Here is a 23383-nt window from a genome sequence, read left to right on the forward strand (position 1 = left end):
CCCCTGTCCTGGCCCAATCGAGGCTACCACCCTTGTGTGCCCTCATCCTTGTCTGACCTGCCTTTGCAAAGGAACTGGCAGCTCTCGGCCACATTTTAAAGAGCTTTTTTGCAGGAGTTTTTCTTTTTAAAATATCTCTGCAGTTGGCTTGCAGTGTGCTGAGTGGGTGTTTTTTGGCTCCTGATTAAGTACATGGAAGCTGGGATTTTTAAAAGAAAAAAAAATATAAGTAGCTAAGATTTCTGATCTCTTGGCAGGAGAACATATTCCCGCAAGAGAAAGAAATATCGTGGCTGGGGGTGGGAGGAGAATCATGATAAGGGAATCGTTTTTATAAAAGCCAGTAAGAACATAATGTCAAGGAAGTTAGATTTCTGAGTTTAATCTGTTCTTTTCAGTAGTTTCTAGGTTACCTTAATTTATTTTTTCTAAATATAGAAGCATATTAATTAGAAAGCTGCTCACTTCAAGAGGCTTCAGCTGACTGCAAAGGAGATAAACTCATTTTACTTTCCCAATCCGCCAATTAATTATGAAAAGGCCTAAAGGAATAATGGTCATTTTCCCCAACCGCTGACCTCGGAAAGAGCTTCTCCACCCTCCGTTTTCAACACAAAGGAGACAGTCCTAATGGTCACTGGGTATCCGGGATTGCAGGGGGGATTTTCTCCCTCTTATTAGGAAGGGCTAAATGTTTATTTATTTTATCGATTTACTTGATTTATACGGCCACCTATTCACCCATGGCTACTCAAGGCGGCTTACACAATGTAAAAATCATATTTAAAACAAAAACCAAAAACAATAAGAACTAACAAAAAGAATCAAATAAACTAGTAAAGTACAATAGAACAAAATTTGGGAAAACATAAAACAAAACAAAAACCAACTCCCACCTTCCTACCCCGACAACAGCGGATCCCACTAGCACCACAGTTCAAAGGCGTCAATTGTTCTCCAATCAGCCATTCTTAGGGTCCATCTCTCACACCCATACATCATTATAGGGAAGACGATTACTCTAACTAACCTGCTTTTTGTATTTATACCAATATCTCTGCTGTTCCAGATCTTATTCGTGTTACCCTCTGCAGTGTGGCTGAAGTGTACCGGGTGTTTGTGAGAGGAGTGGTTTCAAGTGCTTAGAAGCAATACCCTCACCCAAGGCTCAGAGGCCATTCAGCATACAGGCCATAGTTTTAATCCAGGCAGCTTGAGTTAAAAATAGCAAGTGGCAGAGTGGTGGTCAAGTCTCCTGAGCGCTCCTTCCTGGCACCGGTGATGATTTATTTATTTTTTATTTTATTTTATTTTGTCAAGCGATTATAAGATAACAGGTATAAGTATAAACATAGTTATGAATACATGAAATGGATACATATAAGAAAAATAAATGAAACAATAGGACAGGGACAGTAGGCACGTTGGTGCGCTTATGCCCGCCCCCTACAGACCTCTTAGGAAAAGGGGTGAGGTCAATAGTAGATAGTCAAGGTTAAAGGTTTTGGGTTTTGGGGAAGAAACCACAGTCAGGTAGAGGATTCCAGACATTGACCACTCTGTGGCTGAAGTCATATTTCCTGCAATCAAATTTGGTGCGGTTTACCTTGAGTTTGCATCTATTGTATGCTCTTCTATTGTCCAGAGATACCATAAGATTTTAGTTTTAGGAATAGTTTGTCATGTATCACTGAATCAAAGGCTTTATAGAAGTCTATGTAGATTGCGTCTATTGCTTTGCCCTGATCGAGTTGTGTAGTCCGTATGTTTTTGCAGTGTAAGAGTTGCAGATTACAGGATAGTTTTTTTCTGAAACCAAATTGTTTATTAGAGAGTAGGTTGTTTGTCTCTAAGTGGAGGATAATGGATTGGTTAATAATTGATTCCATGACTTTACAAATGATGCAGCATAAAGAGATTGGTCTGTAATTTTCAACTAGGCTGGGGTCTCCCTTTTTGAAGATGGGGATGACTGTGGCCAGTGACCATAGATTTGGCAAGGAGCTGATCCTGAAGGATTTTTCAAAGATTATGCTTAGAGGTTCAGCTATGGCAGTGGATAGCTTTTTAAAGAAGCAGTCACATATTCCGTCCAGTCCAATAGATAGAGACGGTTTTAGATTGCGTAGCCAGCCCCATGGCCGCTCCTAACAGACATGGTGATGCATGGTGGGATGCCCATTGAGAGTCTGTTGGTAGGGGCATCAACGCACTCTGGAGAGTTGCAATATAGGTGCCACGAAGCAGCTGCTTTGGTCAACAGACAGAGGGGATAGCAGGTGAGAATTCAGTCCATCTCGGATCCAGGCTATGGGGCATTTTTCACTGCATGTCATAGCGTTGGAATTGGGTCATAAGTACCTTTTGGAGATTCATTGCAACTTCAAACAGTTGCTAAGCTGCCGGGGATAAGTTATGTTATATTCATGTTATGTTATCGTTCTCTGACTATTCTGGGACATGGGTAGCTGCTTAAAGTGACCTGAGGAATATCACACTGCACACTGTTGATTTATCAAGAGCTCTTTTATGGAAGGCCCTCTTTCACAACAGCATCTGTACAGTATTCACCCCTCTATTTTTGCCCAACATTCAGACAGCGACTAGCCTTGGATGGCTATTATGTAGTGTCCATCCCCACCTAATATCTTTCACCCCTCCACAAAAAAATATTTGCAGAAGGTAAAACAAAAGTAATTTCTCTCCCAGACTGAAAACTGAGATGAACCAAGTTCAGTTCCAATAATAATAATAATAATAATAATAGTAGTAGTAGTAGTAAAGAAGAAAGAAGAAAGAAGAAGAAGAAGAAGAAGAAGAAGAAGAAGAAGAAGAAGAAGAAGAAGAAGAAGAAGAAGAAGAAGAAGAAGAAGAAACAACCAAGCATAGTTATCTTGTTTGCTGTGTACACTGTCGTTTTTTGTGTATATAATAATACTTTCAGCAAAGTGTCACTTACTTGTTCCAGTGGAATGACGAGGAAAGCGCCCCCACCAGCACTTTCTGTTACTATGGCGAGGAACCTGGTATTGACTGCACAAAAATGGTTGTCATGGACATTCCTGGTAATTGGAATCCCGTCAAAGCAGTGCTCTCGATTGGCTACTTTGCCGTAGACATTTCGAAACTTGGAACTGCGATATTGTGGCCGCCATGACATCTGCCAAGGAAACACACATTGTGTGAGCAATGCTATTATGTACGAGTAGAATCTCACCACTGTACTCCACTTTGGGTGCGACAAGCCCGGAGGAGAGCCTTCCAACTGAAGCAGATGAAAAGAACCGGGGAGTTTGGGCCAAAAACGTTCTCTGTTTCCCACAACTCTCAGGCAGAAAAATCCAGAGTTCGGAGGCATTTCAGTTGGGCTTGGCGAGAGGCCGCCTGGAAACAGTCCTGCCCTTCTGACACTGAAGTTTTAGCAATTTAAAACACTAGAAAAACAGCATCCCCATCAAAGAGAAAAACATCCTTCCAACCCACCAGAAGGGTCTCAACCTGAAGTCCCTTCTCACCTTAGATAAATATTTAAGAAAAAGCCAGTTTAGGGGGCCTCAAATATGCCTGGGTATCCGCAGAAAACCAAAGCTAACAAAGCAATATCAGACTTGTCTCCAAGAAAGCATCTGTGGCCCTCATAAAGGAAGACTCATAGTTCTAAGTGAATTTAGATATTTATGTTCCACTTCTCTTTATCAAAGAAAAGTCAAAAGGACCTACTGAAAAGGTCCAGCCATGAACCTCACTCTCACAGTAATACTATATAACAACAATAAAACCTAGAATATTGTAATTTGGCCTTAGGCATGGGGAAAGTCTTCAGCCCACACTGAAAGCTTCATGGAAATCATATTTTTCAGCCACCTGTGAAAACTTAAGAGAAGAGAGTTCGGGGCCTAAACATCTTGGGCCTTTAACTTTCACAAGATGGGTGGGAAGCACCCCTGGCCAAATGTATAAACACTGGATTTTGGGACGAGGTAAGAGCTGCCTGAGCACAAGGAAAGGGCCACGTGAGAGAAAACAGGCCTCTTAATAGCTTTATGCCAGATTCTTTGATGTTGGAAAGATCTGCAATTTGAGATGTGTTTGGAAAGAGACTGGAAGGCAGTGCAGATAAAACAGGGCTGAGGACTCCATGAGCCAAGCCAATATCTCACTTGCTATCAACTGAAATGTCACAAATGCTTCTTGAAGCAACGTTATAAAGACTATTACAGGGATCTAATCGGGATATGGTCAGGATCTTTATATCAATAAATATGCACCAACTGCACCCTTATCTGAGGCAGAAGAACCTGGCTTCAGTCATTCATGCCCTCAGGACCACCTGGCTGAACGACTTCACGTGGGATTGATCGCCCTTTGAGACTCTATGGAAACTGCAACTGGGACAGGACGAACAGCCCATGTATTTGATAGAAGCGCATAGTGAGAGGAGCACAGAACTCTTGATTTTGCGGGTGCTCCATTGGTCTTTTAGGGAAGGACAGCTGATAGGAGCTAAGATCAGGGAGCACTTTCCTGCATTGGTGCTCTTTTGCTCTGAAATGGCTTCTCTTCACAGAACCGAATTAGAACGCAACAGAAGATCAACAAATAAATCAAAAGGCTGAATTACATGATCCTGTCACCAAGCTTTTCCTGTAAGCCTTATCTCAAGGAATGCAAACCACTCTGGTATTTGTTTATTAGAGTTTTGTCCTATCTTATTATTCTATAAGTCACTCAAGGTAGTGAACGTATCCAACACACCGCCCTCTTCCTCTTTTCCCCACAACAATAACTCTGTGAGGTGGAGAGAGAGAGAGTGATTGGCCCAAAGTATTTCAGCACCAGCTCCTTAAAATATCCCGCCTCCTTTGAAGTGGAGCTTCTTGTCCCGACAGCATGGATACCACCACAGGGTTTCCACAATGGTCCATTCTAACCCTTGAGCCCCGGTGGTGCAGTGGTTGGAAGGCAGTATTGCAGACTGACTCTGCTCACAGCCTGGAGTTCAATCCTGAACAGCTCCAGGATGACTCAGCCTTCCATCCTTCTGAGGTGGGTGAAATGAGGACCCAGATTTTGGGGGGACAAGAGGCTGAGTCTGTGAAATGCTTAGAGAGACTGAAAAGCACCGTGGAGCAGTGTATAGGTCTCGGGGCTTTTGCTACACAATGAATAGTGGTTTTTCTCTTTTTCCGGGGTGCTTTTTCAATTTCCCATTCAAGCCTATAGCCTCAGAGTTTCCCGCATGGAAACATCCATGCATGGAGAAGAGGCATGGTCCCGGTCTCTATGCGCTCTACCACACTTCCTCTTTTGGAAAAGGATCCAGGTAACAAGCAAAAGTTGCTTTAAGTTACAGAAAAAGATCAATTTTTTTGAAAAAAAAAACCTCAAAATGACATTTAGAAATGAACATCTAGGCATTTTTTTCCTTATGGACCAAGCACAACTTTTTAGGAATGCTGGTCGCAGTCAGTCTCTCCAAATATCATGTTGAAAACTATTGATTTCAGAATCCAAATTCATGTTTGCTTAACTGTCTTTTTTTCACTACTGAGCGAAAACAACTCTTTTACGCCACACTAAGGGAAGAGTTTTAATGCTCTCCACCCAGTGAGGTGTAAAATCTGAACACCTTCAGACTCTGCCTTGGACAGTTTGGAAAGGGGGAAGAAAGAACGAGATGAAGGCAACACCATAAGAACAGAACAGGAAAAAATATTCCAGGGTATGTTTGTGATACGGTTAAGTAGAGACACGACCTAAATCAACCAATATAGCCATTCAGTCTAAACAACGGATTCGCAAGGATTCTTTTATTCCACATCTCTCTCTCCCCCTCCCTCCCCCTCACAGACACACCCCTCAGTTAAATACCCTGCCTTTTGCTCTTAAACAACAGAAGACTGGGTGAAACCAGGCTTAATACCAATAATCATGAGAGGGATCTTGGAGTCTTAGTGGACAACCAGCTAAATAGGAGCCAACAGTGTGCAGCAGCAGCCAAAAAAGGCAATGCAGTCCTAAGTTGCATTAACAGAGGGATACAATCCAGATCAAGGGAGGTACTAATCCCACTCTATAAAGCCTTAATAAGACCACACCTGGAGTCCTGCATCCAGTTTTGGTCACCACACTATGAAAAGGATGTTGAGACTGTAGAAAAAATGCAGAGAAGAGCAACCGAGGTGATGAGAGGACTGGAGACTAAAACATAAGAAGAACGGTTGCAGGAATCGGGTATGTCTCGTCTAATGAAAAGAAGGACTGGGGAGAAATGAGAGCAGTCTTCCAGTATTTGAGGAGCTACCACAAAGACAAGGGTTGGTGGTGGTTTCAACCTATCCTCCAAAGCACCAGAAGGCAAGACAAGAAACGGTGAATGGAAACTCATCAAGGAGAGAGAGAAGCAACCTAGAACTAAGGAGACATTTCCTGACAGTCAGAACAATCCATCAGGGGAACTCCTTGCCTCCAGAAGTTGTGAAGGCTCCAACACTGGAGGCTTTTAAGAAGAGACTGGACAGCCATTTGTCTGAAGTGGTGTAGGGTTTCCTGCCTGGGCAGGGGGTTGGACTAGAAGACCTCCAAGGTCCCTTCCAACTCTGTTATTCTATTCCTTTTTACATTTTAAAATTCCAAGCAACCATTTCTTTCAACGTAGGCTTTTTGAACCCTTTGGAGCTCTGGGTTCTCTCTTCCCTTCCTTCCATCTGCCTGTCCCTTCATGAGGCTGACAAAAGACGATCATAGCCAGGGAAAGTGAACTGCACCCTCCTGAAGCAGCCCTGTTTCTCACACCACTGGCTGAATTCAGCACCATGAATGATGCATTTATGCACTGCCATATCCCCACATTCAGGGAAAAATTTCAATATCAAAAGCCACTCCCGCTGCCTTGCGTACGAAACGGTTTGATTGGTGTCAGCCTCTTTTGTTCAGCTGCTAGTTGCAGTCGCAAATTGTTCAGCACGAATCCTATTCTAAATAAATGAAGGAGGGTCAGGAGGAGGTTTTTCAAGGAAGAGTCTGATCTACTATGTATGTCCCAAAGTTTGGAACAACTGAGTCATTGGGTTGCTTGAGGGCATTTTGCTGCAAGAATGTGAAATTCACTGACTGAAATCCAGTGAACACGGGAGCAGCTGTGCTTCCAAGTTCTCCCTCTTTGTAGAATATGCTAAAGTAACTCTACTTATTCAGCACCTCTCCTTAGCTGTTTCTTTTTAAAGTAACATTATTGGAGCTAATGAGGATTTGGCTGGAAGGCCACCAAGAAATCCCCATGGTAAACTAGAGAGGAAAGTTGAAACCCCCTTCATGGAGGCTGTGAAATTGATTGTCCAATCTCTTCTTAAAAAGGCTGCAGTGTTGGAGCACCCACAACGTCTGAAGTTAAGTTGCTCCACTGATTAATTGTTCTGTCAGGCAATTTCTCTTTACTTCTAGGTTAGTTCTCCCCTTCATTCATTTCCATCCATTGCTGCTTGTCTTGCCTTCAAGTGCTTTGGAAAATAGGTTGTCCCCTCTTCTTTGTGGCAGCCCCTCAAATATTGGAACCCTGCGGTCATGTCATGCCTGGTCCTTTTCAGTAAACTAGAATTATATACCCAGTCCCTGCCTGCCAAGGATGGCTGTGCAATGACGTCAACTCTGAGCATCAGCCGCCAGCCTGACACCAACGTGGATGAGAAAAATTCCACTGAAGTCCACGGAAGCTCTCCACAGACAACAACTCAACTGCATGATCAACTTCCTCTCCCCAAAAGGTTCTTGGAGTGGAGACACAGGGCAAGGCCCAGAGCCTGTCCTTCAAATATGTGCTCTGGCCCTCGAGGAATCAAGCCCAAGTCAAGCCAAGCCTTGCGACGATCAGGAGGAGCTCTCCAAGGTTCTGCACATTCGGCCCTACCCTTGAGACTTCTAGCCCTGGGCAAAGTGGGAGCCTAAATTCCAACCCCAAAAGGAACCTCGGTTTTCCCTTCCTGAAATCATTTTCTTTCATTAGACATTAGAGACGCCTTTTGCACAGAGTTTCTTTTAAACAAGCCAACTGATCAGTCATCCAATTACCTTCTGGGCACAACAGAACAACTCAAGGAATATGATTATAAAAGCCCCGTCCAGCACAATACCGCTCAAAAGAAGAAAAATAAGAAATGCAAGGAAACAATTCACTAGTGGAAAGGCTCGCCTTTCAGAAGTTGTGGGTGCCCGATCACTGCAGGCTTTTCAGGAGAGACTCTGAAATAGTATAGGGCAGGGGTGTTAAACTCGCGGCGTCACATTGTCGTCACATGACGTATAGTCCCTTTTTTCCTTCCCTACAATGGAGGTTGGTGTATGGGCAGCACGTGACGCATCCATCCTGAGGGCCACGAGTTTGACCCCCCTGGTATAGTGTCTCCTGCTTGAGGAGAGGAGTTGGACTAGACCACCTCCAAGGTCCCTTCCAATTTGATTCTTCTGTTATTTTGTCCTCTGGTTGGTCTACTCAAAAAACTTGGCTCAGGATTCTCATTTTATGTTTCAATTCGAAGAGGAAGAAGATTGAAAGAAATGCTAGGGAACGAAGGCTTTGGCTTTGATTATTACCGCCTGTGTCTTCTTTGCTTAATTGCAATATTGCAAAGAAAGATGTCTTCCTAGGTATCAGGAGTTTCCCGGGGAAGATGGGAGAATTATGAACTACTCTGACCATCTCAGCCAACACATTGGAAAGCTCTGGTGGCCAAAACCTAACCTGGCCATAAAGCCTCAACTCTTTTGCCCAGATCGTTGGAATACAAGAGCAGCAGTTATGATGCAGGTACAATGATCTTCCCAGCCAGCTGCCCTTTCTAGGCCCATAAATAGTTTCTGTTCATCCTTCAGGACCCGTATTTATTGGTTTCTTTCTTTAAAAAGAAAACCCTTAATATAAATATGATGCCCTTTGTCAACTTCAGCTGGAAACCTAGGATCAGTCTTGGGTTTAAACATCTACTGTCCTTTTTCTCAGCCAGTTCCTCCAATGCCTCCCTGCCTATTTGCAGTTTCAGCACATTGACTGCAGCTCAAGAAAGCAATCTTTGTTTCTTTCTTTCTTTGTATTTCGTATTTCTAAACCACACATCTCCTTCAAAAGACGATAAGGGCTCTGGAGGTTAAACTGTATGATGGATGGTTGTGGGAACTAGGCAATCCCACGGACCACTCATATGATCTGCCCAATGACCAGCTGGGTGGGTGTGGCTAAGTGGTCAGGTGACTGGGTGGGCGTGGCTAACTCGATGTCGCTCACGTCGAGGGGCTCCTTGCTGGCCTCTACTCATCCCTCCCCTCCCAGCCACTCCTCACCTGCCCCCCCCCCCGGGCTCCTTAGGGCCCCAACAGGAAGCAGTGGTTGGAGCTAAGCAGCCCCCGGGAGAAAGAGTTGGCCAAACAGCTGGCTCAGTTCCAATTGGATCTGACTGAGAAGGAGGCTCAGCAGAAGCACCTCACTGAGGACTACGAGCATGGGCTTTCCAAGCAGAGGGAAGACCTGCGGGAGCTCAGTGAGCTGAGATGGTCAGCCAATTACAGGCCATAATGCAGTCCCACTGGAACGAGGCCCTCCAGCCCTAGGCCACCAGCGGCCCTTCCGTCCAGCCTTCACCCAAAGCCCCACACCAGCAGGCTGAAGCAGACTCCAAGTCAGAAATTTCGGCCCCTCTCCAACTTTCACTAAAAGACCCCAAAGGGGAAAACTCTCTGCAGCAACGCAAACATTCGTTGCACGTATCCGGCCCAGGGGCCGTAGTTTGAGGACCCCTGATTTAGTGCAATATAAAAAAATGCAAATAATTTTTCTGCAGACCACCAACATTTTCTTGTGGACCATCCCTTGGTGACTGCTGGTCTAGTAGACAGACAGCTGAGAAGGCTGTTTTGTGATCCCTTTGAGCCCACAACTTTAGCATGTCACTGGGACAGCAAACTCTGGAGTAACGGAATTGTGACAAGCGTACGGTGCATCAAAGTACAAGAGTTATTATGTTAAAAATGATTTAAAAGGCTTAATCACAGTGACATGAAACACCTATATTTTAATACATTTAAAAATCTGCCCCAAACATTTCTTGACTTCTTCCACCATTAGAAAATTTCTCTTTGGTTCTAGGTTGCTTCTCTCCTTGATAAGTTCCCAAGGACAGAAGCAACCAATTAGTGTTTTAGAAAATAGTTTGACACCCCGCCTTGTCCTTATAGGAGCCACGCAAATATTGGAGCACTCCTATCACCGTAGACATACCGAATTCCTGCAACCGTTCTTCGTGTGCTCCCTATAATCATTTTTGATGCTCTTCTCTGCACTCTTTTCAGAGTCTCAACATCTTTTTGTGTTTACCATACAAGGAAAATAACAATCAAGAAATAGTTGGATTCTACTTCCTGTGAGAAGCACACTTCCTTCCAAGCACAAAGTATAAGCAGATTTCTTTAGAAAGTTGGGTGGTTTCTGCAGTACATTTTCTGAAGGCTGCTTTGGATGAACGATATTTGGAAACCTACTTTGGAAATGCAGGCAGAGGGCTGTGAGGAGGGCTTGAGCTACGTGGGAGCAGCCAGTTTCCTTGGTGAAAACCCATGTCACGCTCCTATGCGTTGCCAGGTGCTTCCCAACTGCCTGTGAAGTACTTTGAAGAACCTTCTCCTCCACGTAATGCTCCTGAGTTGAAGTCATCTGCAGAGGCTTTTTGCAATCTTTATTTGGCTTTGATTGAGAAGGGAGCCACTGCCAAATTGGTGAAAATACGGAATATTTGCTTCTGAAGGGAGTGGTAGGGATAGGATTCACTATAAACATTTTATAAAAAAAAATACAAAATATTTGCTAGCAAATATTAGCAAATACAAAGCGTTTGCTGCAAAAGCAGCTTATTTTCATCTTCTGAGTATATCTTTGAATCTCACAAACAGATACGGGTGTGGCTGTGAGTTTAGGAGGGGAAATTATCTATATTAGTTAGTAGACAAAATATCACCTTGATTCTATTTCTACCAGATATAGAAAAGCAGTGCCTAATAACACTCAACAGTGTTGAGAACATTTGCACTATTGTGTGTCCAATCACACTTGGCCAATAAAGAATTCTACTCTATTCCTATCCCTATTCCTATTCCTATTCTATTCTATTCCATTTTGTGTCCCTTTTTCCTTCTAAAGCTATGTCAAAACAATCCAGGATTTACAATTTTGCTTCAGCTGCTTGAAGCATGGCCGAGCGAACAGTGAATAATAGAATATTATGTGTGTGGAAGATCTAGCTCACTACTCAAAGGCCATGAAGCCATGCTGTACAGGTGGTCCTCAAGTATGATTTGATTGCTGATTGTACCCTATGACTATCATTAAGTGTTGTACCTGATGATTCTGGACTCTTGATGAATGTCTCTTTTCTTTTATGCACACTGAGAGCATTTGCATCAAGACAAATTCCTTGTGTGTCCGATCACACCTGGCCAATAAAGAATTCTATTCTGTTCTGTTCTGTAGAGGAGCAAATCAGAGCAGCAAAATTGTGATGAATAATTGAGATTTTAGTTCCGCTGCCCCTCCAGCAGCCAAGGCGGGAGGGTTGCTAGAAAGACAGCGCAGAGGAATCCCAAAGTGGCTTTTTTTTTCAAGAGGCAACTGGACCTTCTGTTTTTTCTTTGAAGACGTTTCACTTCTCATCCAAGAAGCTTCTTCCTCTTCAGCTCAAAGAAAAAACCAGAAAGCCCAGTTGCCTCTTGAAAAAAAAAAGCGCCACTTTGGGACAGCCTGACCTGGATGACGGAGAATCTCCTCCGTAGACACAGGAGAGAGGAAGAAAAGAATAAATCACAAGGAATTAAAAGAGTTGCGCATTTCCGTGTTAAGAGGGAGGCGGCCTCTCCCGAGAGAGACCAACAAATGTCAAAGGTCTGATGAGTTCAATGCACAATCCCCCCAAAGCAGGATTCTCATTTTTTTGTTGTTGATAAGATAAGAATTTATTTGTCATTACACTCGCAAGAGGGTGCAACGAAATGAGGTGCTCTTCCACAAGTAAAACTGGACAACACCATTGAAAGAAAAATAAAACTAAACACAACGGACCATACAATAATCTCTATGACCCTGCATTCAAACTCAAAACTGCACTTGGATAAAAACTGTTCTTAAATCTAGTTGTCCTTGTTCTTAATACCCTGAATCTCCTTCTTGATGGTAATAGTTCAAAGAGCTGATGTCCCGGATGAGAGGAGTCATTCAATATATTAAATATCTTCCTCTTACATCTATTCCTATACAGTTCTTCCAAAGAGGGGAGTGAGCAGCCAATGATGTTTTGTTGTTGTTGTTGTCCTGGTGGAAGAAAACCCAGCAGCCGGTCAGCACCTTCTGGACTCTCTTCGTGGAGCGTAGGAGAGAGTTGCCTTCGCAGACATGATGAACACAAAAGCTGCTTCTGGGCTCCAGACTTTATGCCATAAGCTGATCAGTCAGAGAAAACGGCTTTCGGTGCGAGAAGGGGGGCAGCATGTTCAAACTGGGTTTGACGTGGCAAGCCGGATCATTCCAGAAGGATTATCTCATTGCTGCTGAGGAGGAGCACCCAAAGCAAGGATGCAACCTGACAGCCGATCTGCCGCATCTGCTGAATTCCGATCGCAGGCAGCCCTTTGAGAGGACGGAAGGAAGGAGAAAGGGTGGGGCCTCTAGGCTTTCCAGCCTTGGAAGGAAGATCCTTCTGGGTTCAGTTCCAAGTGGAAACATGGCGGCTGCTTGGAAAGATGGTTTAATGGTGGACAGCAGGACCCCATGCCTTGGAGCTCCAAAGAAGGGCAGGCGGAGGGGGCTGAAAGCGCCTGGGTTTTATACCCCCTGTTGGGATTTGAATTGGAGCTTGTATTCTGATTGGTTGTCAGACTCCCAGGCGGCCATGCAGGGGCAACTCTGTAGGCTGAGTTCCAAGCTTGGTTGAGCCTCGCTGGATGATGATGATGTCATGAAAGGGCTTGGAGCAACTCCTATTATGGCTCTACCTGGAGTAGATCTTTGTTATGTAAAATAGACTGGCCTAGGCCAGAGTAATGGCCCATTAGCAAAGGGGGTGTGTGAGTTTCTGCCTCTCTGAGTTTCTACTCTTTTTAGGGGAAATATTCTGCCTTTTTAATATTTCCTAGGAAGGAAACATTCTGGTGTTGCTTATAGAAACTGCCTCTCCGTTAACCCTTATTACATTCTTGGCAGGACTCGACTTCCTGTCTCAGGAACTTCTCTGGAGTTTTTTCCCCTCCTTTGCTGGTACTTTGCTTGTGTGGAGGGACCCTTCGAAGTTATAATGGCACTGAAAAAAGTGACTTATGACCATTTTTCACACTTATGACTGTTGGAGCATCCCCACAGTCACGAGAGGCCAGGCGAGGAGATGCATACCTCGATGTGAGTGATGTTGAGTTGGCCACGCCCAGCCAATAACATGACCACCAAGCCACGCCCACCCAGTCACGTGACCAACAAGCCACGCCCTCAGAACCGGTTGTTAAAAACATGGAATCCCACCCCTATGCATGCATCCTGTGCCTGTGCAAATGGAGCGGTGTGCCTACCCCCCACCCAGAACCCTCCCCTGCCCCCCACCGAGCCAGAAAGGTTGGGGACCCCTGAGTGAAAGTTATTTCAGCATAATAAAGGGAAAGGGGTCTCCTGAGAAGCAACATCCCCTGTTTATCAGCTCCACGCAGGCTTTGCCCCCACCCCATTCTTCTTAGGAAGCCAAAAGGCCAGGGGGCTGCAGCCCAGACCCCCACCAGGGAAGAGGAGGAGGAGGGGAGGTGCCAGGGAAGTCTTCCTCACCGGTTTGCCTTCCAGGAGCTGGGCATTTTGTGACTCAGCGTGCCCAGACAAGTGGGGAGTGCCCAGCCCGATGCGCTTGCTTACCGGGGGGCTCTGTGCTCCCGGGGTGTGGTTCACATCCATGGAGTCAGCACTTTGCCCCCAGGCAGGACCCACAAATGGTCACAGAGCCAGACTGTTCTCCACAAAGCCCCCCCTCCCCATGCAGCAGATGTCTCCAATGGCATAAAGACCCATCAGCCCTTCGTCCGTCTGGGCAGAAAGGCTCCATTCATGCCGGCACCGAAGCCATGAATGGACAAACCGGCCCTTCAGCGGCTCCCAAGCATTTCTCCTCCAGTACAGAAACAGGTCAGATGCGAGAGGAGGACTAGGAGGCCCCGGGGGTGTTGCGGGGTGGGGGGATGTTGCTTCCAAGCAAAATCACAGAGCAATTATCTTTTATTTTTAGAAACCGAGTGTTGTTGGACAGTCCCTGGGCCTTAGGAATAAGGAGAAGGCCCCCAACTGCCCCTGAGGCTGCCAGGATCTGGTCGGGGGGGAGGGAGGGGCTTGGCTGACGTTTCCTCTCTGATGCGCTTGGCTCGCCTCGCCCTGAGCCTTGCCTCTCCCTAGGAAGCTCTGCCATTGCGCGAGGCTTCGTTCCCCGAACGCTCGCGGGACCCGACTCTGAGTTTCGCCCCTATTTCCTGCTGCCCTTTCTAGAAGCCGCCTCTGCGGCGATCCATTCCTTATTGAATTGAATTGAATTGAATTCTTCGTGGTCACTGTACGTTTATACACGGTGTACATACAATGAAATGCACACAACATCTTTGGCTCTCCTTACAGCATTTTCTCTGTCCTTCTTGGGCAGAGGTGGGATTCAGCCGGTTCTGACCGGTTCTGGAGAGAACCGGTAGCGGAAATTCTGAATAGTTCGGAGAACCGGCCAATCCCACCCCGACTGGCCCCGCCAACCCCATCTCTTCTCTCTGCCTCCCATTGAGTCCCAGATGATCGGCTGGGTCTTCTTTGGTTGCCCTGCACAGGAGAATGGAGCTGGAAAGCAGGTTAATGGGGTGGGGAGGGAAGGGGGATTTTGCAGTACCCTTCCCCTGCCACGCTCACCAAGCCACGCCCACAGAACCGGTAGTAAAAAGTTTCGAATCCCACCACTGCTCCTGGGGCGTTTTGATTTCATTACGAGGATCTGTAAAAGCTTTGCTCTCCATTTCTTGAAATTACATCCTACGGTTGCCCCATTCAGATCCCCAGGCCCTGTGAGCAGCCTCTGGGACTGTAAGTCATATCACAGGCAGGCAGATTCTGTTTGTGTGTGATGGTGGTGGGCTTGTTCCCCCTGCACAGAACTAAAACCGACGGGTACATTTCATTGTTATCAGTCCCCATCTAGCAAAAGTAATCTGTATTGTTGTTTACATTTGTTGGGGCATCTTGTGGAACATCTCAATATTCAGCAAACATACATAGAATAAACTCCTAAGCTGGGTTTCTGGTCAAGATGGGCAGCCAGGAGGAGAAACGGATTTAACTAATTCCTACAAAGTATATAATTCTGCAGATTATAATTCTGAAAATCCTAATGCTTTCTAGCCATCCTGGGCTACAGTTTTGAATTATAGATGGATGGTGTGGACAAATGGATCTTCTGAACAGACTGAGTGCCACTGACATTTGTAGTTGTTAAAATTCCTGGACTCGAGCTGACCGTTGTAGCTTCAAACCCTCTAGGAAAGTGAAGAAGGCATTTCTTTGAAGACCGTTGGTGATGATCAGCAGGAAGCTCTTTAAATTAATGTCTAGAATAATCAACGGCATTTAACGCAAAGAGAAAGGTGACCTAGTGAGAACTCTTGATTACGGAATCTAATATTTTCTTCCCTCCCTAAATAAGGAAATCTCTCTCCCCCCCCCCACTCCCTCCCTTCTCTAAAACTCAAAATCAGAACAGATTCACATCAGGTACATAAAAAACTGTTTTGATTTATTTTGTTCTTCCTCAGATGGCTGACTAAATTTGACGTGCATTACTATTACAGCGTGTAACCCTATCTGAACCGAATGTTATTTTACTGGAAATTTCAAGGTTTTTTCCTTAAGTTGTGGCTCATCTAAAAACCTCCATTGCATTACAAGAAGCAGAAATATTCAGCCATCTCTGTTTATGAGGCAAGGTTAACCCTCTGTGGAAAGGACGGTTGTGGCCTTCCAAGCAAGCAGTGTCCCTAACCCTCACCCAGCCAAACCAATAGGCCATAATTACACCATAATCAGAGTCCAGTTGGTCCTCCCTCATTCACAATTGTTTATCTGCTAAACTCTTCCCCACATTTCTCACCCTCTCCCACCCCGTATGTCAGATGTGGGAAACTGTGGCGCTTTTACAATCTGTGAACTTCAACTCCCAGAATTCTTGCGCCAGCCATGAAGTTCAGAGATCGCAAAAGGGCGACAGTTTCCCATCTCCACCCGCTGTTAATCAAGGGCCCTTTAATCTTAATTCCTCAGATGTGCCTCACAGCATATCCTTCATCATCACCTCTATAACTGTCTGGTTTGGTTCTGCAACCCAACAGGACAGACACAGACTCCGGAGAGGAATTGGGACTGCAGAAAAAACAATGGCTACCTTCCATGGAGGACCTGTATATACTGCACGAGTCAAAAAGAGGGCTGTGAAAATATCTACAGGCCCCTCACATCCCGGACAGAAACTGTTTCAACTCCTTCCCTCAAAACAACGCTATGGAGACCAGCACACCAGAACAACTAGACACAAGGACAGTTTTTCCCCCGAAAGCCATCACTCGGCTAAACAACTAATTCCCTCAACACTGTCCAACTATTTACAAAGTCTGCACTACTATAACTATTAATCTTCTCATCACTCCTTATCACCCATCCCCTCCCACTTGGGACTGTACGACTGTAACTTTGTCGCTTATATCCTCGCTATTTATATTGACTGTTTCCTGGTATGATTTGATGGCTTATTGTACCCTGTGACTATCATTAAGTGTTGTACTTTATGATTCTTGACTCTTGATGAATGTATCTTTTCTTTTATGTACCCTGAGAGCATTTGCACCAAGACAAATTCCTTGTGTGTCCAATCACACTTGACAAATAAACAATTCTCTTCTCTTCTCTTCTCTTCTCTTCTCTTCTCTTCTCTTCTCTTCTCTTCTCTTCTCTTCTCTTCTCTTCTCTTCTCTCCTCTCCTCTCCTGACCTATTCTTCATTTGGAGCTACCTGTGCCAAATATTGTGAAGGATCCTGAAAAGAGGCAGCCGGCCCCATCTGACACCGGCAAGTTTCACTGTCAGCTGCATGAGGCCTCCGAGACGACTCTCTACATACTCTTTGACTTTGGAAGAAATATCGAGGTCACAGGACCCTATAAATCTTGTTTTTTAGCTGCTTTTAATCTGAGTGATTTCAGTCTGGATTAAGAGCTACTATCTGTTTCTTTTATTTGGTTCCTGCTCCCAACTAATTTTGACGAGGCATCTACCGCTGTTGCCTTGACACTCAAAGCACTTGAAACAGGGCCAAGTAGAGGGATAATTGGAGCCTGACCTTCTGCTAAACCTTTTCAACCTCCAAACGTATTGGAACTGCAATGAATTGGGAGTTCCTTTATGGAAGAGAGTTACTGTCAGAGGAATCCGCTTCTAGAAAAGTACGCCAGAGGCTCTGCTGCTGTTTTCCCAGGTTTTTCAATCTCCAAATCTTCCAGTGACTTAGAAACAAATAATGAAACAATATTATTGTAAATAATTTCAAAGTTTTGGTTTTAGGTGGTTGCACAAGGTCAAACTTGACACAGAGTCAAACAAGAATTTTCAAAGCTTGAACCGATCAGACGAACTAATTGTTTTCTGCAAAAGCTCACATCCCGCTCGCTCCTCTTTTATGTCCTTTGGGAGGGGCCAATCATCTCTTGAGGTGTCACTCCTGAGTCAATCCTGATTTCTCAATTGTTCTGGTCTTCTGGCAACCCTGTGCATGCGCAGACTGGGAACCGGCTCCAGAAACTCCTTTGCCTCACTCCTAAGGCAGCTGATGACGGCCAGCCTGCCCTGGCCCCATCCCTGCCTCCGATGCAGAGCCCTCATCCAAACCTTCCTCAGCTTCCAGGAATGGCCCAGGTTCCTCCCCAACCTCCTTGCTACTACTGTCCAACTCCGCTGCCGGCTCCGCCAGCAGGCCACAACAGTCCTTGGCCCGAGAAGCGGATCCAAAGCCAGAGATGGAACCCACAAAACAACTTCTTTGCACTTGAAATTTCTGTCCCCGAAATACCCTTCTTTCAGAGAAAGAAGGCAACAGGCTCCCCTCTATCACCTCTGGTTTTAAATTGTTCTTCCGTGTTAGTGCCCAAGTTAATAAGATGACATTTCTGTCTGCTTTCCTGTTTTTACTGACAGGAATGTATGAAATTGCTTAATTGAACAACCCAAACTGAGTATGGCTGCTGTAGTTTCCTCCTTGACTTTATCATCCTGCCTTGTTGCGGCTGGCCGGGAGCCGCTGGGCCCCTGCAAATCACAAGTGAGTCCTGTGTTGATTCATTGAGCAGCTGAGCACCAGGCTGGCAGAAGGAGAAAAGGCTGGTTTCCTTTGAAATCTCCCTACACACACACACACACACACACACACACACACACACGCGCGCGCGCACACACACGTCTCCCTTTCTTTTGTTAAAACAAGGGAATGGTCTGGCAAGCTACGCTGCCTCCCGGGGAGTTGGCAAACACAACCACTGCTGCGGCATCAGGAAAGGCAAGAAGAGGTTAATGCTCAACCTGACAGCTGGAAAACTCCTTTGAAAAGGGGAACAATGCGACAAATTTATTTTAGTTTATTTATTTATTTTATTTGCCAAGCGATTATAAGATAACCGGGATAAGTATAAACACAGTTACGGATACATAAAATGGATCCATACAAGAAAAATAAAAAGAAACAATAGGACAGGGATGGTTGGCACATTGATGCGCTTAGGCACGACCCCTAATGGGGGGATGGGGGAACAACCCATAGGATTGGACGGTGCACATATGCACAGAGCCACAGCCCCCCACCCAAAGTAGGCATTGATGGGGTCAGCATCCCTGCACCCACAGAAAACAAGCAGTGCTCAAAAAGGAAAGGCGTCGAGAAGGAAGAGTCCACGGTTATTTCAGTATTTGTTCAATGTAGCTCAGTCACCTTTTGCAGCAATGTTTTGACCTCGACTTACAACAGTTCATTTAATGACCATTCGAAGTTGCAACAGCACTGAACAATGTGATTCATGACCGTGTTTCACACTCAGGGCCACAGAGGACTGTAAGTGACATAGGCCAGAGTTGGCTTCATACAGGGCAGGGCCAGGATGTCGCCTCTAGTGAACCCTTTGAAGGTTTTTGAAGTTTGGCTCGAGGACCATGATTTAATTAGGGCGATTGCTGGATTCCTGACACTGAGGTTATATGATCCCCTTTTGCAACCTTCTGACAGGCAAAGTCAATGTGGATTCACTTAACAACCACCTTACTAACTGAACAAGTGCAGTGATTCACTCAACGGCTATGGCAAGGTCACCTTGGACACAGTGCAACCCCATTTTGCACAAAATGGTGCAAAATTCACTTAATGAGTGTCTCACTTAGCAACAGAAACTTTGGATTCAATGGTGGTCGTTATTGGAGGATGACCTGTATTTATATCATTACCTATTTATTTTATCCCTTTACATTCCACTGTTCAAACTCTGGGATCTCAAGACATCCCGTGTCCAAGGTGCCTCGCATGGATGTGTGAAGGACAAAAGGAAAGCCACGCAGGCGTCTCCCGTTGTCCTTCAAGCCATCTTGGGAGGCCTCTTGGATAAACACAAACCAACTGGCTGAAGTGAAGCCTTCACAATTTTCTCACGCAAACTCTCTGGCATCGAAGGCATAGGCTGGTGTCATTTCAGAGCTCCTTCCTATAATCTCACAGCCTTTAAAAAAGAAGTTTTTTATTTTAAAAAATCAAAAAAATTAAATTAAAAAATTAAAAATTAATTTTTTAAAAAAAATTAAGTTTAAAAAAGAAAGGTATTGCCTTCTGGCACACACAATTGTGCCAATGCATTTTTTCAAGAGCAAAGAATACCAAGCCCAACCTGAATCTTTTAAAGCACGTTTCTTTAAGTTCTCATCGAAAACAAGGACTTGGAGCATAGAATGAGAGAGCTGGAAGCAGCTTTGGAGATGTTAAGTTGGATCATAATTATTACATCCAAGAGCAGACCAAAAAAATCCCTAAAACTAAGAGTGACATCTGTCCCTGGCATCTTCCTGTATCATTGCAATCCAATATAGGTGCCTGCTTGCTTTGGCCGGACAGTTGGGATGACCTTCTTGCCTTGGATGACCCCACTGGGAATATAGACCAGAGGTTTTCAACCTTGGCAACTTTAAGACTTGTGGACTTCAACTCCCAGAATTCCTCAGCCAGCTGGCTGAGGAATTCTGGGAATTGAAGTCCACAAGTCTTAAAGTTGCCAAGGTTGGAGACCCCTGATATAGACTGTACTCTTGGCATATATCTCCAATGTTCTTTGCTCGGCCCTTCCAGGAACAACCCCCTCCACAATGAGGCAGTGCAGGAAGACTGGCGGGTGGGGGCAGCGGGGGGGCATGTAAAATTAAACAAGAGTCCCAAACCATCTCATTGTCTTCTTAACAAAGTTACACCCAGGTTAGGAAGTCATAGTACAGATAAGAGAGGCTCCAGGTTGGCAAAAGGAACGCCACAAGACAGTTCTCCCATTCTTTAACTTAAACCTGTATGCCGAATAAGGAAAAGTCAAGTGTGGTTTTTAAAAAGGAGGAAGAAACATCAGCTACGAGGGCTGAAAAATTCCCACGGTGGAACTCCTAAAAAGGGGGAAAAAACTCAACATCGCTTGGGAAACTCTGAAAAACGGGATAATAAAAACCCAAGTCTTACACAATACCGCACAGAAAGAAAAACAAGAGACCCCAGATGAAGTCAGCATGACTGCACAAAGAAATCTCTAACGAACTGAGAGGAAAAAAAAAAGAACAAGGATGAAAACTGAAAAGAGGGACATGGAACTAAAATAGAATACCAGCAAATAGCTTGAATCTGCAGGGAAAAGGCAGGAGGATATGATAGCTGCCTTCCAGGACCTAAGGGGGCTGTCGCGGGGAAGAGGAGGGGTCAATTGATTCTCTAAAGCAGGGGTGTCCAACCTTGGCAACTTTAAGACTTGTGGACTTCAACTCCCAGAATTCCTCAGCCAGCTTTGCTGGCTGAGGAATTCTGGGAGTTGAAGTCCACAAGTCTTAAAGTTGCCAAGGTTGGACACCCCTGCTCTAAAGCAACTGAAGGCAGGTCAAGAAATAACAGGTAGGAAGATCAACTAAGAAGAGATCCAGCCTAGTTTCCTGACCGCGAGAGCAATTAAACAACGGAAGAGTTTGGCCCCAGAAGTTGTCGGTGCTTCACCACTGGATGTTTTCAAGAAGAGACTGGGCAGCCATGTGTCCAGAATGATATAGGGTCTCCCGCCATGGGTAGAGGTCAGCACCATAAATGGACGTGTAGCTCCTAGACGAAAAAACATGTCTAGATGCCCTTATTACACGTAACAACCAAATCCACAGAATTTTCCACATGGAACATGCTTGACAAAGAGGAAACAGTGTCCAGTGGGCAAAATCTTATTTTCTATTCATACTATATGACAATTAACACATGTTAAAACAAAAAACAAAAAACGTTTTGCCCCCAAGTAGCGCTGGGACTCTTTTTTCCTTTTGTTTCTGCACAAAGCAGCTCGTAAGAAAATACTTTTTTTTTCTTTCTTTTCTGGGGCTCAGGAAAGCCCAGAATGCTCCGTGCGGCCGTATCCTGTTTGCCCAAAGGCTCGTCGGGCTGAAGGGGGAACATTTGATGGGAAGAGAGACGCATCCAGAAGACACTGGGCCTATTATATGGCCATTTACAATGAGTCAGTCAGGCTGAACAAGGGGCAAGGAGCGGAAAACTGTACCAGCTTAAGACCAGCAACCCAGAGGACGAGAAGGCCGAAAGAGGCAGGATCACTCGGAATATCGCTGCATCGCCTCCATATGCTGAATTTCGGTGATAAAAGAGCTCTCCCCTCTTGCTGTCAACCTGGCCTCTTTTTTTCCAAAAGGCAACTGGGGTTTGTTTGTTTTTACTTGAAGACTTCTTTCTTCCCAAACTGAAGAAGCTCCTTGGATGGGAAGCGAAACGTCTTCAAGGGAAAACCAAGGAAATCCAGTTGCCTTTTGGGAAAACCCCTTCGGGACTGCCCTGGCCTGCATGACTGAGGAACTACAGAGACATGTTGCTCTTTTTGCTTCCTTTACAGGGAATCTCGCTGGACATTCCTCAGTCTCACTCTGAAGAAATGGCAGAGAGCGGGCAACTTATGTAGAGTGGAATGGAAGGGAAGTGAAGGGAAGGGACGGGAAGAGAAGGGAAGGGAAGGGAAGAGAAGAGAAGAGAAGAGAAGAGAAGAGAAGGGAAGGGAAGGGAAGGGAAGGGAAGGGAAGGGAAGGGAAGGGAAGGGAAGGGAAGGGAAGGGAAGGGAAGAGAAGAGAAGAGAAGAGAAGAGAAGAGAAGAGAAGAGAAGAGAAGAGAAGAGAAGAGAAGGAAAGGGAAGAGAAGAGACCAGAATAGAAGGGAAGGGAAGGGAAGGGAAAGGGAGGGAAGAGAAGAGAAGAGAAGAGAAGAGAAGAGAAGAGAAGAGAAGAGAAGGAAAGGAAGAGAAGAGACCAGAATAGAAGGAAGGGAAGGGAAGGAAGGGAAGGAAAGGAAGGGAAGAGAAGAGAAGAGAAGAGAAGAGAAGAGAAGAGAAGAGAAGAGAAGAGAAGAGAAGAGAAGAGAAGAGAAGGAAAGGGAAGAGAAGAGAAGAGACCAGAATAGAAGGAAGGGAAGGGAAGGGAAAGGAAGGGAAGAGAAGAGAAGAGAAGAGAAGAGAAGAGAAGAGAAGAGAAGAGAAGAGAAGAAACCAGAATAGAATAGAATAGAAGGGAAGGAAAGGGACGAGAGGAGAAGAGAAGAGAAGAGAAGAGAAGAGAAGAGAAGAGAAGAGAAGGAAAGGGAAGAGAAGAGAAGAGACCAGAATAGAAGGGAAGGGAAGGGAAGGGAAAGGAAGGGAAGAGAAGAGAAGAGAAGAGAAGAGAAGAGAAGAGAAGAGAAGAGAAGAGAAGAGAAGAGAAGAGAAGAGAAGAAACCAGAATAGAATAGAATAGAAGGGAAGGAAAGGGACGAGAAGAGAAGAGAAGAGAAGAGAAGAGAAGAGAAGAGAAGAGAAGAAGAAGAGAAGAGAAAATGAATAGAATAGACCAGAATAGACCAGAATAGAATAGAACAGAATAGAATAGAATAGAATAGAATAGAATAGAATAGAATAGAATAGAATAGAATAGATGAGTTGGAAGGGACCTTGGAGGCCTTCTAGTCCAACCCCCCTGCCCAGGCAGGAAACCCTACACCCTTTCAGAC

The 23383-nt window shown here is 45.0% G+C and overlaps 1 protein-coding gene and 1 long non-coding RNA gene across 2 annotated transcripts in view; one reads left to right on the plus strand and one right to left on the minus strand.

Annotated features, from left to right (window-relative positions):
• The window catches only part of CORO2B (coronin 2B), a 54636-nt gene that overhangs the window by 22885 nt on the left and 8368 nt on the right, over nucleotides 1-23383 (minus strand). The window contains exon 3 of the mRNA XM_026709243.2: nucleotides 2960-3160. Within this exon, the coding sequence (XP_026565028.2) occupies nucleotides 2960-3160 (201 nt within the window). The remainder of the gene's footprint in view (nucleotides 1-2959; nucleotides 3161-23383) is intronic.
• The window catches only part of LOC148124708 (uncharacterized), a 147353-nt gene continuing 143894 nt past the window's right edge, over nucleotides 19925-23383 (plus strand). The window contains exon 1 of the long non-coding RNA XR_015745154.1: nucleotides 19925-20386. This is a non-coding gene — a long non-coding RNA (uncharacterized LOC148124708). The remainder of the gene's footprint in view (nucleotides 20387-23383) is intronic.

The sequence above is a fragment of the Pseudonaja textilis genome, chromosome 13 (genome assembly GCF_049901715.1).
Source record: "Pseudonaja textilis isolate UNSWEBS1 chromosome 13, rPseTex1.2, whole genome shotgun sequence".
Classification (NCBI taxonomy): domain Eukaryota; kingdom Metazoa; phylum Chordata; class Lepidosauria; order Squamata; family Elapidae; genus Pseudonaja; species Pseudonaja textilis.